Source organism: Pseudopipra pipra, chromosome 12 (assembly GCF_036250125.1).
Source record: "Pseudopipra pipra isolate bDixPip1 chromosome 12, bDixPip1.hap1, whole genome shotgun sequence".
Lineage (NCBI taxonomy): Eukaryota > Metazoa > Chordata > Aves > Passeriformes > Pipridae > Pseudopipra > Pseudopipra pipra.
The window spans coordinates 5,696,133-5,714,922 of NC_087560.1; the positions used below are offsets into that span (position 1 = coordinate 5,696,133).

The following is an 18,790-nucleotide window of genomic DNA, read 5'->3' on the forward strand; positions in this document are numbered from 1 at the left end:
TGACTCTGACCCTTTCCCTGCACGAGCCCCAGCGGGAGCTGAAAACATGCAGGGAAATGGGTCCTAAGGAAGGCATGTGGTGCACTTCAAACACAAACACATCCTTCTTCCACATCACCTGCACCAGCAGCTTCCGAGCCCACTCCCTCTGTGCTTTCCCATTTCCCCACCCCTTCCTGACTCTTCACTTTCCAGCATTAGAAGTTGGGCTCATCCCTCCTTACTCCCCAGAGAGAGTGAGCTCTCCAAGTGAGGTGGAAGCCAGAACACTGGGAGGCCCTTCAAAGAATATTCCATTATCTTCCTTTTTTTTTTTTTAGGGATTTAAGTGAATATAAACATTTCATAAGGTGGTTTTTTTGCCTTTCAGCCACAGAAATGTAATCTTATGGTATGAGAGAAAGCAGCAAGGAGAGGAGATGAAAGCCAGGTTTAAAATTAGTTAAACTATTCATTTTCTCCAACCAATTACTAGGTCAGGGAACATCCAACTCTAACATCTGGAACTGGAAGGTACTGAGACAGTGCTGTGCTATAAAAATCTACTTGTCCATCATTTAGTGTGGCAATCACCGCCTGCCTGCTTGTCTTTTATCAGTGCAGGGCTGCTCCCAGTTATTTAGTTCTCAATAACAACTATAATTAAGAGGCTTCCAACATTTCAGCTGCCTCAATTCCTCAAAAGAGGAGGAAAAAAGCCTCACAACTGTAAACAGCATGGCAGCATCAGGAGGTTCACAAATAGCTTGAAGAGCACAAGAATAAGCCAAGACACCATCAGAGCCCTACTGAACTCACATGGCAAGTTGGAGCGTGTCCAGAAGAGGGAATGGAGCTGGGGAAGGGGCTGGAGCACCAAGAGCTGCTGAGGGAGCCTGGAGAAAAGGAGGCTCATGGGGAACCTTCTTGCTCTCTACAACTCCCTGACATGAGGGTGGAGCCAGGTGGGGGTCGGGCTCTGCTCCCAGGGAACAAGGGACAGGACAAGAGGAAACAGCCTCAAGTTTTGCCAAGGGAGGTTTAGGTTGGATATTAGGGAACATTTCTTCACTGAAAGGGTTGTCAAGTATGGAACAGGCTGCCCAGGGCAGTGGTGGTGTCCCCATCCCTGAAAGTGTTCAAAAGCCTTGTGGATGTGGCACCTGGGGACAGGGGTTAGTGGTGAACACGGCAGTGCCGAGGGAGTGGTTGGATACAATGACCTTAGAGAGCTTTTCCAGCTTAAGTGATTCTGTGACTCTTGGAGCTCCCCCTGAGCAGACAGACCTTTGCCAAGGTGGGTGTTGATGGACATGTATCTCGCCGTTCCAGTTAAGCTCTTGTGCTCCCTGTAGGGTATGTGTTTTTTGGTTTCTGGGTCAATGTACTCCTTCGCCAGTCCAAAGTCTATGATGTGGATGACGTGCTCCTTCTTATTGCCTTGCCGGCCAATGAGGAAGTTTTCTGGCTTCACATCTCGGTAGATGAGGTTCTTGGAATGCACGTACTCCATCCGAGAGATCTGCAGAATGACAAGGAAACAGTTATTTGGGAGCAGACCAGCCACCGGGAGAGATGGAAGAGGAATTTCTCATCCCCTCCTTTCCCTGGCTATTGTGCTGTGCTCCCTGACTTTATTCCCACGGAAATGGCAAAAGCTGTTTATGAGGCGTTACCGCCGGGATGCAGCTCTTGGCAGGAAGCCATGGGGAACTGCAGCAGCCTTTTTGTATTGATTTTAAACATACTAAACCAGTTACCAAGAGCTCTTCCCTTGCCCACCGCCTTCCCTTGTTGCTCTGTGTCTTACCACCTTCCTCCCTCAACCCATATGTTGTCTTAGACACGCCAGATTCTTCATGGAGGGGGATTTCTGGGCAGGCAGAAGATTTATGATCCTCAAAGTCGACTAAAATAATAATTAATCTCACTGCTGTCAACTAGGAATAGTTGGAATATTTGTCAGCTTTTGACGAACATTGTTCTGGCAGCATGACTGAAAGGGAAGGTGAAAGGGCAGGAACCCCACTTCCAAGGTGATGGAGGGCCTCCAACAACACACCTTGTTCAGGAGTTCACCATTAAAATTGCTTCTGAACCCAAATATATTGCAGGTGATGTCTGAACAGGTTGCCAAGTAGTTCTCCTTTGAGTCCCTAACTTAAGAGATGATTCCAACTGGAAATAACTCTCAATTTATTTTAATTTATGAACTCTAACTGCCTTTTTAGTTTTTAAATGAGAACACATGAATCTCCATTTCGGGCTGTTCTGGTCGCAGCTGCCCCACCTGCCGTCGGACACGGTGGCTTTGGTAAGCAAGGCACTTGTTTGGAGAGGCCACTGGGATTGACCCACATCCACATGGGCTTGCAATACTGTGACACCACCACAAAGCTCCCACAGACTCCCAGTTTTGCACTAACGAGTGTCAGTCCCCAGAGGTCAGTGCTGCGATGGATGTCAGGATGGCGCCCTCAGGTTTGGGGAACATCTAAGGCAAGAGCCACCAGCTGGTCATCCCCTCTGAGTGGATCCCAGCAGGAAAGCTCCACAGGTTGGAGCTCTGGATCACTGAGCCAGCTCTCCCCAGGCTGAACAGCAGAGAACCAACACCCCATCAGCCCTTCCAACCACCCTGCTCGCCATGACTGTGAGCACTGTTTGGCTGACAAACCCCACCTGCTCCTCCATTTCTTGCTGAATCCACACACCAATCCACGGGGCAAATCCAGATCATTCTTTCTCTTCACAGACCTTGGATCCACACCTGGTTTAAAGCTCCATGTGTGTGTGATCCCTCCATCCAGCTCCCAAGCCCTTATCAGGTACCTGATTTTTAAGGAAAACCTGCTGCATTTCCATCCCTTGGAAAGAACAGGCAGGAGGGGGCAGCACTCCTTGTAAAATAAGCAGCTCTACAAGGAGGGCAGCAGACAGGAAAAAATTGGCTGCAGGTGAATCTAAAAAACAGGACTTGCTCAAAGGCTCTTCAAAGAAGGAACTGGCACGTGCTGCCGCTCCCCTACCCTCCACGCAGTGATTGATTTCAATGTGCTGGGAAAATGGGTTTCACGGCTAACAGCCATTATTTCCAATCAATTACAGGCTGATGCAGAGCAGAGCAGATGCTCTTCAGCCATTCTTCACGCTTTGAATCATCTACAGGACACAGCAGCAGGTTGGGAAACAAAAAGATACGTCGGGAGGCAATTCAAATGAAGATGCAACCCTTGAAAGTGGAACAAAGCACTTCCTCGCCTCTCCACATGTAACAAGCTCTCAAGCAGAGCCTGACAGGCTCATTTGATTTGTTCCTGCTACCAGAGCAGCTCAGTTGTTGAAATCCCAACAGCAATTAGACAACCTGAAAAGAGCCTCTTTTTTTTGTTCTTTAAAAACTCACAGCAAGTTGCATCAGGCAGGACAACAGCCTGGTCAGCTGAGGTGTTAGATGAACCAGCAAGCAGCACTCAGAGGTACTTATTTACCTGCCTTTTCTCCTTCCACCTGCCTTTTCTGCTTTCACCACACACACACAGATGTTGTGGGGTCTTTCATATTCCTTCTTCTTTATTTCCACCTGCCTGGATGCTTCATGCGGGAGAGCCATGAAGGGTGGAAGACACCGTGAGTCAGAAAGATGTTTCCTGGAGCAGCTTCCATGCTTTATTCCCCCTGACAAGACGCTCACCCTGCTTGTGGCTGCTGTGATGTGGAGTATCTGGGCCACATCACCCTCCCAGGCTCACTGCCTGAGAAGACACGAGCAGTGGTGGTGTGGCACGACCTCGGCACAACTTACACCCATTGCACAGCTGAAGGAGGAGAGAAGGGGAGTTCCCGCTCCAGAAATGTGCTGGATGCAGAGCTGCAGTGCCCAACTCCTCTGGGTTTGAACCACAGGCTCTAACTATCCTATAGTCAGAGAAACCACTTGAGGAGCTGGGACTAACTTGGAATTGCTTTTACACTGGATAAACAGCAAGCACAGGAGCACTGGGGGTGGATGGAAGACTGTGAATTAAAGAGGGATTTTCATGGCCAGGGCCGGCCCAGTCCATCTTTGGGCCACAAATCTCCATTTCAGATGTTGGAGAAACCCACAGGAGGGGAGAGAATCCCTTGGCACACAGCAGGACCCCTGCGCTGTGGCGAAGAAATGAGAGGATATTGTGACATTTACCAGATGCCAAACAAACCCATGCTTTCATTTGCCTTCCTCTTGCCAAGGAAGGAAGTGTAACAAATCCTCTTCTCCCAAAAAGGTAACTCTTAAGGAGCTGATCTCAATGGCAATCTCATCTCTAGATCCCCCTGATAAATTCAAGCCCTTCTTCCACTCATCACCTGCTTGAATATCAGAGATATTCAAGATCAGCAGAGATACAAAATGTACCTTGTTTAAAGGCAATTTTGATGGTCACCAATGAGAAACCTTTTTTGCCACGACTTGGTCCAGACCACATCCAGAATGTTTGCCCAGTGCCTGGCACAATGGACCTGCTGAGCTGTCAGGGAGCATCGCACAGGCTGGACTTGGCCAAGAGTGAAAAACTGAAGTCTGAATAAAAACCCAATGTCCCCTGATTTATGGGCTACAGGGACTGACGTAGTGACCATGGTTTTAAATGCCAAGCTTGGCTTCATTCAGGAGCATCACTCCCTTGATCTGCACGTGGAGGATGGAGGAAGTAGCTCCAGTCTGAACGATTTCCAGACAGGCTCTCCTTGAAGACTCATTATCATCCAGTCTCTACCTCCCTTGGCCAGGAGAGCCTTCTTGGTATAAAACTATACTTTAATTCTTCTGCAATCACAGTCCTTGTTTTTCCTAGAGAAACTCCTTCTCTATCTTTTAATGTCTTCAGATTAAAGGATCCATCGCAGTCCTGAGATGATGCAACCTGTCAAGCTCAGTAAGGCCAGCCAAACACAAATGTGTATTAAAAAATATCTTTCCACAATGTCTCTCATTAAAAATTGACCACTGGACACAAAGGGAAAGGACCGGATGCTCCTACAGACATAGGGATCATCACATGTAAGTGAGGGGAGAAAGATGAGGGGAACAAGGGGTGGTTACCCTTTATTCTCATGCCCATGGTTGGAATTCCAGAAGCTTAAGCAGGTTTGGCTGGTCAGAACCAAAACAAAATGTAATTCCTGGATGTGAACCGCTGGAGTTTGACAGTCCAACTTCCCTTCTCTGATGTGTGTCTCAAACTGGAGGGTGACACAGTGACTGCAATCATTTAGTGTCAAGGAAAGATAGATCCAAGACAATTTCCCCCAAAGCCTTGTGGCTGCAGTGAAGGGTTTTTATTCCAGTCACGTTAAGTGCATGCCAGTTCCTTCGGGAAACACGTCTCCTAGGCCCAGGGAAGGTGCTGGGGTACACCTGAGAATGATAAATCTTTTTCCTTCAACATGCACACTCCAAGCTGGCAGCTCATGTAACCTCCCTGAGAACACTGAAAAGGTCCTAAAACATCTCCCCGCAGCAAAAGGAGCAGTGCTGCCTGGTCCTTTGGGAGAACATCAACTCCTCCATTTCCAATTGCTTTTGGGGTCCTCCCACATCACCCTCAGCATCTGTTTTCCCACTGGTACCAGTGTCTTGCTGAGCTCCAGGCTTGCTGAGGGTACAAGGTCAGCAGATGATGCCAATGAAGAACCCCCAAGCACAGAGCTGAGCTGCAGACCTGGAGCACGACAAAAGGCAGCTGACACTGCTGTGACAGTCTTGATTTCCCCAGCAGTCACAAGGGAATGGATTTACACCTTTCATTTGCTTCTTTACAACCAAAAGGTCACATGAACTAAAGCTCTGGCTTTGCCAGCTGTTGCCACTTGATTTAATCAAAACCAATACCATAAATTGGCTTTCCACTCATGAAGGAACACTCAAAACCAATAGAACTTGACCACTCCACCCTGGGAGACCCAACTGCACGAACCTAATACCAGGCAGGTGCTGTTCAAACTTCTGCTGTTGTGACCTCAAATTTCCATTTAAGATTCTGCTCTGGCACACTTCAGTTTACCTGGAAAGGATTGTGTTCCTCATCCCTTACCATCTTCTCTTCCCTGCAACACTTCTATCCACAGAGCTGTTAATGTGGATATACAGTCCCTACTCTGCTGTGGAGTATCTGAGTGATCCCAAGGTACAAGTATCCAAGATCTGGATATCTGCAGATACCCATATACTTGGGAATCTGCAGACCACAGGCTGAAAACCAAAAAGCTAAACTCAAATGATCACTGACTAGCCTTACTGACTCAGGGAAGTTCCCCTCACCCTTGGGACATTCAGTTTTCACATTGTTCACATTTAACACAGACCCCTTCCAGCTTGGCTTCCTTTCCTTCTCAGGTAAATTAAAGGCTCTGTGATGTTGCCCATAGATCTATTATATTCCAACTGTTAGTAATTTAAACCCACTGGCAAATTTTGACCAAATTTGACCAAGACAGGGCCCTCCACTGCTGGTATTTTGGCTAAGGAGAGCTCAGCTCCCATCGCTCTGCGAGGTTTCAGTCTGTGAGTGGCCCGGCAGCACCAAACCAGTAGAACTGGTAGGACTGTGGGAGGGTGCTGTGCTCCCTGTGTCCTGGGGAATGGGTAAGAAATGAGATGTTCCTGGGACATCCAAACAGGGAGTGAGCTGGGGTAGGTACCGGGGTAGGGCTGTGTAGGGGACATGGGACGCAAGTCCGTAGGAATCCAGCATCACTGGTTCTGCTGCGCAAGGAGCGAGTTTCTCATAAGCATAACTTGACCTTGCCTTCATAGGCAAGAGTTCTTCTCACAACTGAGAAGTTTTCTTTTATAAAAAACATGGAGAGAGGCTTTTTATCAAGGCCAGCAGGGATAGGACAAAGGGCAACATTTTTAAACAGAAGGCAGGTTTAGTTTGGATGTAAGGATGAAATTCTTCCTGTGAGGGTGGTGAGGCCCTGGCACAGGTTGGCCAGAGAAGCTGTGGCTGCCCCATCCCGGGAAGTGTTCAAGGCCAGGTTGGATGGGGCTTGGAGCAACCCATGGCAGGGGAGTTGGATTAGATCTTTGAAAGTTCCTTCCAATCTGAACCATCCTGTGACTGTAACAGAAGGAGATTCTCTCTCCAAGCAACAGACTGCCCTGAACCTTGCACTGCACCAACCCATCCTCAGCTCTCCAGGACTGGCAGACCCAAGTGGCCCTGTGGAGGCCCCACTGTCACTCACCAGCTGGATGGCAATCATCAACACCGTCTTCAGGGTGAATGTCCTGTCACAGAGGTCAAACAAATCTTCCAAGCTGGGACCAAGCAGCTCCAGTACCATGGCGTTGTACTTCCCACACGGCCCGAAGTAATACACCTGGGGAAGCCCTTCAGCTGGAAGGGATGAACAGAGTTCAAATCAGTCAGTGGGACAAGGTTAATTCCCTTCCTCTGGCACGTACGTCTTTCTCTGGGCAGAGCTTTACTGTTACCTTTTGAGTGATTCTGTTTGATGTTGCCCAATAAGGAAATAAGTTCCAGCACACACTGTGAATGAACTGAAGGCCAAACCAGTGCAGGCTCTGCTCAGCTACACCCTTGGACAGACAAATGGATTTCAGAGCAATAACACGACCACATGAAAGCCTTGAGCTTTGGCAGCTTGAAGACTTGGACTTAGGGAACAAGACACAGAGTTCCCTGTGCTGCACTAAACACCAGGCAGAGAACAAGCCCAGATGTCGTTGGCACTTGTCAGAGCAGTTAGGAAGATGATAGCCCTTGGAGAACATGAGGCATGGCCAGAAAAGGGCTGCTTTGTCACTCAAGATAATACACAGCCCTTGTCTTTCAGCACAACCTTACACAACGGTTACTCCTATTATACTCAGGGAAAGGAAGAAAAAATCCTTTTCCTTTAAAATAGAGAAAAGCTTTAAATTTTGACCCATCACCATGTAAAAACAGGTGATCATAGTCATTAAACATATGTGCACACACATAACTATTAACATCCAATTGGTAGGAGCCAGAGCCCACCTTCCCACCCAACTCAGGTCAGCAAGAGCACACAGTGTTGATGCTCAGCTGGCAGGGGGTTTTTGGGTGGATCAGTTTTCTAAAAGGCATTGGAAGGGAAAAAAACAGCCTTGGTATTGGAACACTCACAGAGCTGCACAGCACTCCTGAAACTACCTTTGAGTTCAAACTAAATCAGAGCAGCCCATCCAGGAGGAATTTGGTGCAGGGCTAAGTGCTCATTTTGACAATCAGCACCTGCACAGCACTCAGCATCCCAGCACCAGCATCAACTGTGTAACACTCGTAAAATTATATGAATTTGCAGTCAACACCTCACAAGCAGTTCCAAAACACAGTGGAAGGGTTTTGTTTTGAAATGTGGGGGTTTGTCCTATGTCAAAACAAGGTATTTGCTTGAATCCCCAAAGATAGGGTACCCTGCTATTCAGTGTAAAGGCTGAGCCTGGGGAGCACCACTACAGAGATCCATAAATTACAGAGCACGGGACCTGAACACAGCGTGATCATTAATTTTATGGCATGTTTTAAGTAGGTGCAGGCCCACACCTCTATTTACATAAGAGATCAATAATAGAAATAGCAAAATAATCTACTAATTAAGTGCACGGTTTGGTATCGTGGTGTTCTCAGGCAGTGGAACAGGGAAACACTTAAGGCTGGAGTGCATCAGCAACACTACAACTGCATGTCCTACTCCAGATTTAGGGAAGCCTTGTTAATCCACAGCACTCTTCAATCTGCCAGCAATGTGGTGCTGAGATTACTAAAGCTTAAATGCTACAGAACTTGTGCTCCCATGTACAGCTCCAAAAGAACAAAATGTGGCTTGACAAAGATTACCAGAGGATGGTTTTAATCTTGTTAACTCGGGGAATCATGTTAGGTATCTGTCATCGGGATGCATTAATGGGATATTACAGAGTGTTGCAGGAATTCCCTGTCTAACCAGAGTTTTGTGTCCCACGTAAAACATTTACCCAACCTGGTTTTGGGAGGCTGCTGCTCCTAACAGAGCTCCGTGCTTTAGAAAGCACTAACAGCCATTAAATCCTCCAGGAAAACAGGATGGTTTGATGCAGAAGCAATTCAGAAAGCCAAACAATGATGGCATGTGATCCAGGCAGCTCCAAAATGCTTTCAAATATCCCCAAATCAACATAAATGGCAATTTCATGCCATCAGCTTAGTGCTGAAGGCTGGAATAATTGTGATGGTTCTTGAAGCAACTCATGGTGAAGCACTGGGTTTTCAGTGAAGTCTGATAAATATTTGCCTACATAATCACCTCTAACCCAAAGATCAGCATCTCTACTTTTTTAGAGACAGTAGAAGAATAATAGAAGAACAGAATATTCTATGCAACATTTAAAACTGAGACGATTATAAATTCTAGATATAAAGTGAGTACTTCTACCACAAGTCTCAAAAAGTGGAAATCAGGAAAGAATTGGGATTAGGACTGTGCTAATTAAGGTATGTGGGAGAATAAAATTGCAGAAAGGCAATTCAGTGGTGAAGGATCTCATTCCCAGAGCAATGGAGAGGAGAACATTTACAGCCTCACTTGGTCAGGAGTGAGCACTGCAACTAAAATTCAGTTCCTACTGGGCAAAAGAACCAGGAAGATCCATTGCAGCAAGACACAAAATGTGGGGATTTCATGTCAGGAAGGAAGCAACACAACTGTTTAGTGCTTTCTGGGATACCAATTCCTTCATCTTTACCCCCTCAAAGCCTTGCAGCCAAGAGCTTGGAGAACTCTCCTTGTCTTTAACCTCTGGGAAGGCTCTGCTCTGGGTGTGAGCTCCAACAAGGTGAGGCTGTACCAAATAACATGAAAAAAAGCATCCTGAGACATTATTTTTAGGGTTTGATTTCCCTCTGAGGGTTTTCAGCAGCAGTGCTGCCAACCCTGCAGTCAAGAACTTCCCTGCTGCCTTTGCCAGAGTAAAACTGCTGTAATATAATTCTAATTTCCAGAGCTGCATCGCTGTGTCCCCGACCCAAAGGAGCATCACTGTTGAGCCCTGTGAAGCCTCCCAGCCCAAGCCAGGGTTCCTCAGCTCCACATAAGTTACTGAAATGAAGTTAGGAGGGACACGGGGTAACATGCCCTGAGCTCATTCAAACTCAACTCAACTCACTGGGAAGGGGCAAAGCTTAAAAGAGCAGTTGTGAGCTTGGTGTACATACTAAAGGGAGTCTGCTGGCAGATGAGACTGGATGGAATTTGAGATACAGGCAGCTCCAGACCCATTCAGAACAATGAAAAGGGTCAGCCTAAGAAAATCTGCATCAAATTTGATTTAACCACAGCCCATCTGCATAATTCATGACGTAGCTTGGCTCTATTTCAGGACAAGTGTCCTGGTGCCACTGAGTCCATTGTCACGGTGAACCACAGAAACTCCATAAATATCACCAGCAGACCTGTAAATACTTAAGGACATTGCCAAGAGAGATTGATGGAGGAAAAAGGACTTTTTTTGTCTGGCCTGTTGGCTTTCAGGTTTTTAATGGTGTCAGGAGAGGACTGGAAAGGTCACACAAAGCCAAGGTGCCATATTGCAAGTGAGCAGCTCTGGAGTCAAAGACTGCAGGATGAAAAGCCACTGGCAGAGCAGAGTCTCATCTTAAGAACTCAAAGGTAAACTCAACACCTGAAGTACAAACCATGATCAGTTTAATGCAATTAATGCATGAAATCACACTGAAACTAGGAATTACTCCATGGCATTAAACAGGAGCAACAAATTAAGGGAAGAAAATCCAGGCATGACACATGCAGGTTTTCCTCTGGAGAACAGCACTGTATTACAGTGGAGGCTGCTGCAAGCAGAAATCATCTCAATTTGCTTAACGGCTTTGGTCTTGCTGCTGAGTGATTTGGCTCGGCTACATGGAAAAGGCCCCGCTCCACCCTCGCTCTCACGGGAAGTTTATCACCCCAATAAACACAGACTGATCGCTGCACTGGAATCCACAGGCAAATTCTGCTACTTCAGCAGAGCGATGTCTTGGAAAAAATTCAAGCTGAGCACAGCGAAAACCCAGCAAAGCATTTCAGAGATTAAAGCCTTGCGGCTGGAACGACAGCGAGCGCAGACAGCAAAGCCAAAAACTAAGACTCTCCTTCCCCCACACTCCTGAGCAGCCCCACGAGACTGGCCTTGGCTTTCCTAAACTCTCACTGCTTCTGGGCTGCCACCAAAAGGGACCGTCCCATCACCTCCTCGTGCTCACGGGGCTGAGCAGTAAGTTGGGTCAACCCAAAAAACCTTGGCTTGGGCTTGAATGTAAGAATGGGAATAGTAACAAACAGCAGGACCACTGCACTTCATCTGAGCAGAATTAACACCCAGAACAACTCCTTTCAGCAAATTTCCATCACAAGATCGACCATCCTGGCTGATCCAAGTCGTGCTGTCTTGCTTTACATCATGACTAACAGCCCTAAGAGCTCCTCAGGCATCCAGCACACTCCAAGAAGCCACTTTAGTCCAGGCACACAGACATTCCAGGCACACAACCATTTCCAGGACCGGCTATGAAATGGCAACAGGCAGAGATGCCAGTCAAAGGTTATGCCCAAGGGAAATCAGACTGTGCAGCGCCTGCCCCACATGGCAGGCCCAGAAAGCAGGACCCATCTGCTGCAGCAGAGCACACAGACACTGTGTATGACCACGAGAGGCTACAAATAAACCTCAACAACAGCCAGCAGCCCAAAAGACACCCAACTGCAAGCAGCTACATGTGGCACCTACACCAGTGGAGAGGCAGAAACTGTGTCCCCACAGAGCAAATAACCAGGAGACATCCACAGTTTGTGAAAAGTGATCAGTACAGTAGTATCTGAATCACCCATGTTTTTTGCTCCCAAGGGGAATTGGTTTCTGCTGCCCTTCCATGTGGTGTGCCCAAATAGAAAAGCTGATGTTTTCAATTTCAAGAATTACAGAAGAATTTCAGACCCTCTCTTCACTCAGGTTTCAACACTGAGCTCTACTGCAGAGTTACCCCCAAATTAGATACCCAAAACAGAGGGAGGGGGGATCAATCCAGTATCCAACAAAGGGCTGATGCTCGACACAAAACCACACTCTATGTGAGCAGCAAGAACTCTTCTTCATTGAGAAGGATGCAGAGACACACCAGCAGCAGCAGTGCACAGAAAGTTCTGTGTGATTTTAAAGCAGGGCTGATGAATGGGCCGCAGATTGTCTCAAAATTCCCATTCAGAGCAGAAAGTTTATTTTTACAAATCACAGAACACAAAATTACACGATGAACAGCATAAATAGCAACTGTGCGAGAGCTGAACATCTATAGCTAAAATTAAACATGTTCCAAACAAATTAAACAAATTGCTTTAGAGTAGTCTACCCATTTAAGCTGATTACACTAATGAGGATCTACCCTTCTCTTAATTTTCAGATCAGAATAAAATCCTGGCTGAAAGAGAAGCTTTGTGATCAACATCAACTGGGCCAAGATCTCAGCTTTTAACCTCTTCAAACACATCCTGTGAAAATCTACCTGAGCACGTTGGTTAACGGGTTATGCCTGTGAGCTGGGAGTAAAAAAAGCTCGTTTTGACCTTCAGGTTTTGGAATAATCTGCTTCAAAAACAGAAAGAGGAGAGAAAAGTTGAGATAGGTTCATTACTGGGAACAGAGTTCATAGTGGGTTGGCAGGGACCTTAGAGATCATGTTGTTCCAACCCCCTGCCATGGGCAGGGACACCTTCCACTAGACCTGGTTGCTCCATGCCTCATCCAACCTGGCCTTGAACATATCCAGGGATGGGGAAGCCATGAGAAAGTATTGGATCAGCATCTTCTCCCCTGATGACGGCAGAGGAAGCCAAGTTTTGATGGGAAGAGGTGACACTGAGCACAACAGTGAGTTGTGAGGAGACAGAGCTACTGTCATCTCTAACGAGGTCCACGTGGACCCCGAGACTCCAGCCTCACTCCAGCATATTTTGTGCATCTTCTCAGGATATGCAGGATGTATTTAAGCCCTGCTGTGTTTTGAGTAGCTTGTTAGTATTTGAATCGACCAAAAAAAAAAGTGTGGAAAAAGGAACAGAAGAAAAACAGACATGGGAAGGACAGAAGGAAGAACATATTTGTTCTCGCTGCTGGTAAAAATCCAGATTATTTGATTTTTACTTCAATTTCAGAAAAACAAATTTCAGGATGGCCGTGTTATTAGAATGGGGCGGCAGTTCTTCCTCCTTAGGTGGTACAAGCTGCTTTCCTGACATCACGGCTTGACTCTATTAAACAACTCCTCACATCCACAAAGGAAGAAGCAGTTGCAGAGGGGGTACCAAGAGGACGCTCACATTTGTATTCATAAAGATAAAAAAAGACTGGGAGGAGAAACAGCCCTACTGGAAAGGCTGAATGCAGGAAAACTTTCAAAATCTGGGAAATTTACCCAGGAACATCCATTCACAGGCAGTTTTTTAGCTGTAACAACTAAACTAGTCATGTAAAATTGTTTCAATTCTTGACAAATACAAAAGAATAAAGCATAGCACAATAAATTGCTTTTTTGGCAAGTTTCAGGAGATAGAATTCACATTTCTAGGGCTCAAGGAAAATGACTGCACTTGAATCCCCACGTTACTGTTGGATTTTATATCAATATACCCTTTGCAACAACCTCTTGCTTCAGTGATTATAGCAGCTGGCCCATAGAACAACATTTTAAAATAAGGATAAAACCAGTATATAATTTTAGAAGAGTTATTTTAAACTACCCCAAAACATTCTAGCTTAAATTCCAGCTTAATTATCTACCTTTCCCCCCACACCACAGAAAAATCAACGCCAGAAGTTCTTGGTTTTAAGAGAATGTTCAGCTGCACCCAAATTTAACTCCAGAAGCAGTGCCAAGACAGAGGCTCCTTCTAGGCAGGTGAAAAACGCTAAGAAAGCAGCAATAATAAAAGGCTTGTGCTGAATTGCTCCTGTGCTGCCCAGAGAACCATTTTGATTTGATCACACCATGTCACAAGTGGCTCCTGCCCTTCCTCAGCTCATTCCCATTGGAGACTGTGGGCTGGAGGCAGAGCTTTGACTGGCTCCTCCTTCCTCCCCATCCACAAGCCAGAAAGCCATAGCACGAGTTAAGTGATGCTTTAAGGTCCTTGGGCAACAGCCAGGATGTGACACAAGGGGGTGACACTACCACAGAGACAATACTGAGGGATCTGACAGCCTGGATTACAGCTCAGCTCCAACCCACATCTCTGTGGAGGGACCAGAGTCGTTCTAGCCAGGCTGGCACAGTGGCATAAGGCAAAACTGGCACGTCCAGGCAGGATTTGGCATTGATCCAAAAGCATTTGGGTCTGGGATGACATCAGATGGGTCCAATTCAGTGAGATTAAAGCAGCAGTCACATCAGACATAGAATCTCTGGGTGCTCGGAGTAAGGTGATGCTCAGGCAGCTGAAGGCCAGCTTCACACCAGACCATGGTGGGACAATCTGATGGCATTTTTGGCAGCACAGCCCTGTGTGCCATCTCCCAGGTGTGCTGGGATCTGCCTGCAGAGACATGGGTGCACATGGCCCCACAACACTCATGCTGACCCACTGGGAGGGGGGGCACTTGCTCCTGCAGCAGCATCAAACTAGTAAGTGATGGATGCTGAGAGTCAAACACACGTGAACTCCCCACAACAAGCCAAGAGATGGGCATTCATCAGTCCCATAACTGTGGTAGGTTTGGAGGGAAAAGGGTTTTTTTCAGATGAGTAGGAAAGTGTTACCCACACGGTCCTTCCAGCCTGAGGGAAAACCTCCCACTCCCTCTTATCACAGGAGAACCTACTGCCAAACAGAAGTTCAGAGGCACTAAATGAGATCCCACCTCCAGATATCATCTCTGTTTCACCTTAAGAGAGCCGAGCATGAGGGGGTAGGAATGGAATTTTAATGGAAAAACTGCCATTTTCAGACAGAAAAATTATTACAAAACTGCAGAACTCCCTCTGATCCATCACAGACTCAGGGGAGAGGCTGTGGCTTATCTTTTACCAAGCAGAGGGGGTTTTTCAGTAGCAGGCAGGACACAGCTCTGAAATGCAAACTCCAAACCCATGGGAGAGCTGGTCTGGGAGGTGGGCAGCCCTCTGGCCCAGGACTTCACTTGTGTCAAACCTTGCTGGCACAGTTCAGTGTTTCACCTTGAAAACCTTTGGCGTGTGTAGGATGCCTCTGCTGCTTTGAAAGGGATCCCACTAAATCAGGCACCCACCTTCCAAAAGGGAATCAGCTTTGTTTGGATCAAGGCAGGCTCAATACCTGCAACAGCTGCCCTCCTGAAAATGGATCAGATTTTACAGCTCTAGACCTTAATTCGCTCCTAAGTACAGCACCCTGATGGCTTGAAAAATGTTCAGAGAAGGGGCAGAAAAGGGGGACAAGCAGAACAGCAAGGCCAACTGGTTCCTACATCCTTATTAATGATCCTGGCCCTAACTGCCAAACTAGGTTTTCCATTCAGTGTAAATGTAAATTCCAAAGTTTATCTTCAAACATCATGGGTCATGTGGCCTCCTCAGCCCTGGAGGTGTTCAAGGCCAGGCTGGACAGGGCTTGGAGCAACCTGGTCTAGTGGAAGGTGTCCCTGTCCATGGCAGGGGAGTGGAACGAGATGAACTTTAAGGCCCATCCCAATGCAAACCAGTGTGTGGTTCTCTGATCTTCACCTCCCCACTCTGACGGCTAAGGCACTCCAATTCCCAAGCACACCCCAGGCTGCCAGCCAGGAGGAGATATTTCAGCTCAGGGTTTGCTAGAAAGCACCAGAAGCAGCACAGAGACCTTCACCATTAATTGTCTGTCCCTCTCCTTGAGCCCAGCTGGACCCTCAGAGCATCTGGCCAGCACAACCCGCTCTCAGCGCACATGGCTGACTACGAGGACAACCCAACGAGGCATCTGGGATGACTCAGATGAGTCCAACCAGTTTACAGCCATGTCAGGCTTCAAGGAAAAGTATCTGCAGGAAGGGCATTCTTCAGCTGCCTGGTTTCACTGAGGTTTGATTTGTGATCACTGCCACAAATACTGGAAGAGATGCACGAGGACTTTTCAGAATATAAAAAGGAAACTGCCCTAATCTCATATTCAAATATTAATGGCCTTGCTTTAAAAGCATCTGGTAACTTCCAATTGACAAAACCTAAATTTAGCCCTAGGAAGTCAAAACTTCTGATGCTGAGATGCTGAAATGTGCACACTCAGGAAGCCCTTCCTAACAAGGGAACGGCCACACGAAAAAAAAGCCAAATATTTTTAGATAGCAAAACACGATTCTCTGGAGATCAACAGCAAGCCAGCTCTGGAAGCAGCAGGCTCTAATCAGGCACCTTACAGTAATCCACAACATTTCTCCTGCAATTCAAAAGCTCTGAAGTCCGAGATCCCTCAAGTTCGAGCTCCTTGGACTACCCTGACTTTACAATGAAGCTGCTGATCCCCATTCCTTAAGGTGCAGCTCAGTGTGGGCGCCTCTGCTTTTTGCTTAAAAAGGCCATTTTCAGGTGAATGAAACCATATCTCTGTGCTGAGCATCACCAACCTGTCAGCAAGGGCACGTTTCAGTGCAGGATTTGGGAACGGAGAAGATTTTTTCCTTGCTGGCAGGAAATTAACCCAACACCTCCAAAACTTCGAGTCTATCACAGGGAATGATGTAGGGAATGATGGACACAAGATGCAGCCCAAAGGTGCAAGCTGCTTTCCTTGCAAATAGATGTCAATTTTGTATGACCTTGCACAGATGAGTCACTTATTAAATGATTATAGTCACTGAACACTTGGATTCTAAAATATTTCCAGTATTTCAAAGGAGGCTGCAGTGCTCCTCCGGAGTGTTGGAATGTGACAGGTATGAACAAACCATTTCACACAACGAAGCAGGACACAAAAGTACCTCAGGTGACAGCCATGTGTCACTCCACACCAGTCCAAACCCAGTCTGGGGTGCAGAGGGGCAACACCTGGAAGTGTTCAAGGCCAGGTTGGATGGAGCTTGGAGCAACCTGGTCTAGTGAAAGGTGCCCCTGCCCATGGCAGGGGGTGGAACAAGATGGGCTTTAAAGTCCCAACCCAAAGCAGTCTGTGATTTTATGATAATCCCCACCCAGCAGCTCCACCTTCCCTCAAACCATCACCCAGCTGAGGGGTGACCTGGCTCAACTCCCGGCCATGGTGATGTTTCCATCAAGGTGGCACTCCAAGGAGTGGGATTTTTGAAGATTAAAGTGGCCGCAGCCACGACTAATGGGTATGTTCACACTCCTTAATTAAAGAGGGGTGGAGACCTCTGGCACTAACTCACGTGGCCTTGAGTTCCTCCAGCTCCCTCGGGGAAGAGTGTTGGGCACGGCCAGCTCCCCGTGAAATCGCCGGTGCTGGCAGAGTGCTCTACCACGGCGACTTGTTTACATCCGTCCTATAACGAGCCTTACCGAAATGATCCCTAATTACCACGTGAGTGACAGCATTGTGCAACCAGCACGGAAAGAATTTCTCTGTAAAGGACACCGGTACCTACAAAGTGTGTGAGTAAAGCAAGAGCAATAAAGAAGAACGTGCTCAACGCAGGCGATCCCAACAAGCCAACTCCACAGGCAGCATGGAGCAGCAGACACTCAGCCACACTGGAGAATATATATGCAAATATTGACTAGACTATGCAAAGGCTCAGTTATTTATACCACCTTCATTTCCCTCGGTCCTACCTCCCGACAAGTAAACAGACTGCTGAGCTTGGGAGAGTTGTGCAACAGAGAGAGGGCCCAAAGTAAACACACCGACTCCATCCTTCATTAGAGGTGAACTTGTTTACAGAGCAGGAGTTAAAACAAAACCACAGAATCCGTCAATATTCTATATGTACCGACATACCCCTCCCTGACTCAGAACATTCTGCTCCTACACTGTGACTCATCCACTGCGTGGGCTGGGGACAGCAGAGATCTCAGTTTCCTGGGATTCTCCAGTGTATCAGACTCCTCTCCTGCTTCCCACCACGCCAGTGTGGAGGTTCATGATGTCCAGCATCCACTTGCCAATGTCACCTGCCCATCCTGGGGATGAGCACTGGCTCCAGAGCTGTGGCACAGAACCCAGCTGGGCTGAATGAATCACATGTGCCAAGGTGGGACTGCAAAGGGTGGGGGAAGGTGACTCATCTGCCAGCTGATATAAAAATAAACTACTACTGAATCAAAAATGCATGAGTTGTGCACATGATGTGCACAGGCAGAAGCTGTCACTATGTGGAAGCTCCATCATCGGCTCCATGCAGCCACAAGGAACCTGGAAACAAGCAGTGCTCCATATTACCTTCCAAAGGTGATGCTTACAGGGAAGGCATCACATATGGTCTCAGCAACAAGAGGGAGAGATACCAGAGGTGCTTTGAAATGCAGTAACAAAAAAACCGACAAACATAATTCCTGTACATCTACTGGTCACTGCTGGAATCACAGAATCTCAGAATGGTTTGGGATGAAAAGGACCTTACAGACCATCTCGTTCCACCCCCTACCATAGGCAGGGACACCTTCCACTGTCCCAGGTTGCTCCAAGCCCTGTCCAACCTGACCCTCAACGCTCCTAGGGATGGGGCAGCCACAGCTTCTCTGGCCAGCCTGGGCCAGGGCCTCACCACCCTCACAGGGAACAATTTTTTTCCAATGTCTCAATTGGGCCTCCAGGCCCTTGTCCAAAGTCCCTTTCCAGC

The 18,790-nt window shown here is 47.2% G+C and overlaps 1 protein-coding gene across 3 annotated transcripts in view; it reads right to left on the reverse strand.

Moving 5' to 3' along the window:
• Positions 1–18,790, reverse strand: part of CSNK1G1 (casein kinase 1 gamma 1) — a 99,356-nt gene that overhangs the window by 22,812 nt on the left and 57,754 nt on the right. For all 3 annotated transcript variants that reach the window (XM_064668641.1, XM_064668640.1, XM_064668642.1), the window contains 2 exons: positions 7,213–7,364; positions 1,267–1,501 (listed from right to left, as the gene is read on the reverse strand). In XM_064668641.1, coding sequence (XP_064524711.1) covers positions 1,267–1,501; positions 7,213–7,364 — 387 coding nt within the window. The remainder of the gene's footprint in view (positions 1–1,266; positions 1,502–7,212; positions 7,365–18,790) is intronic.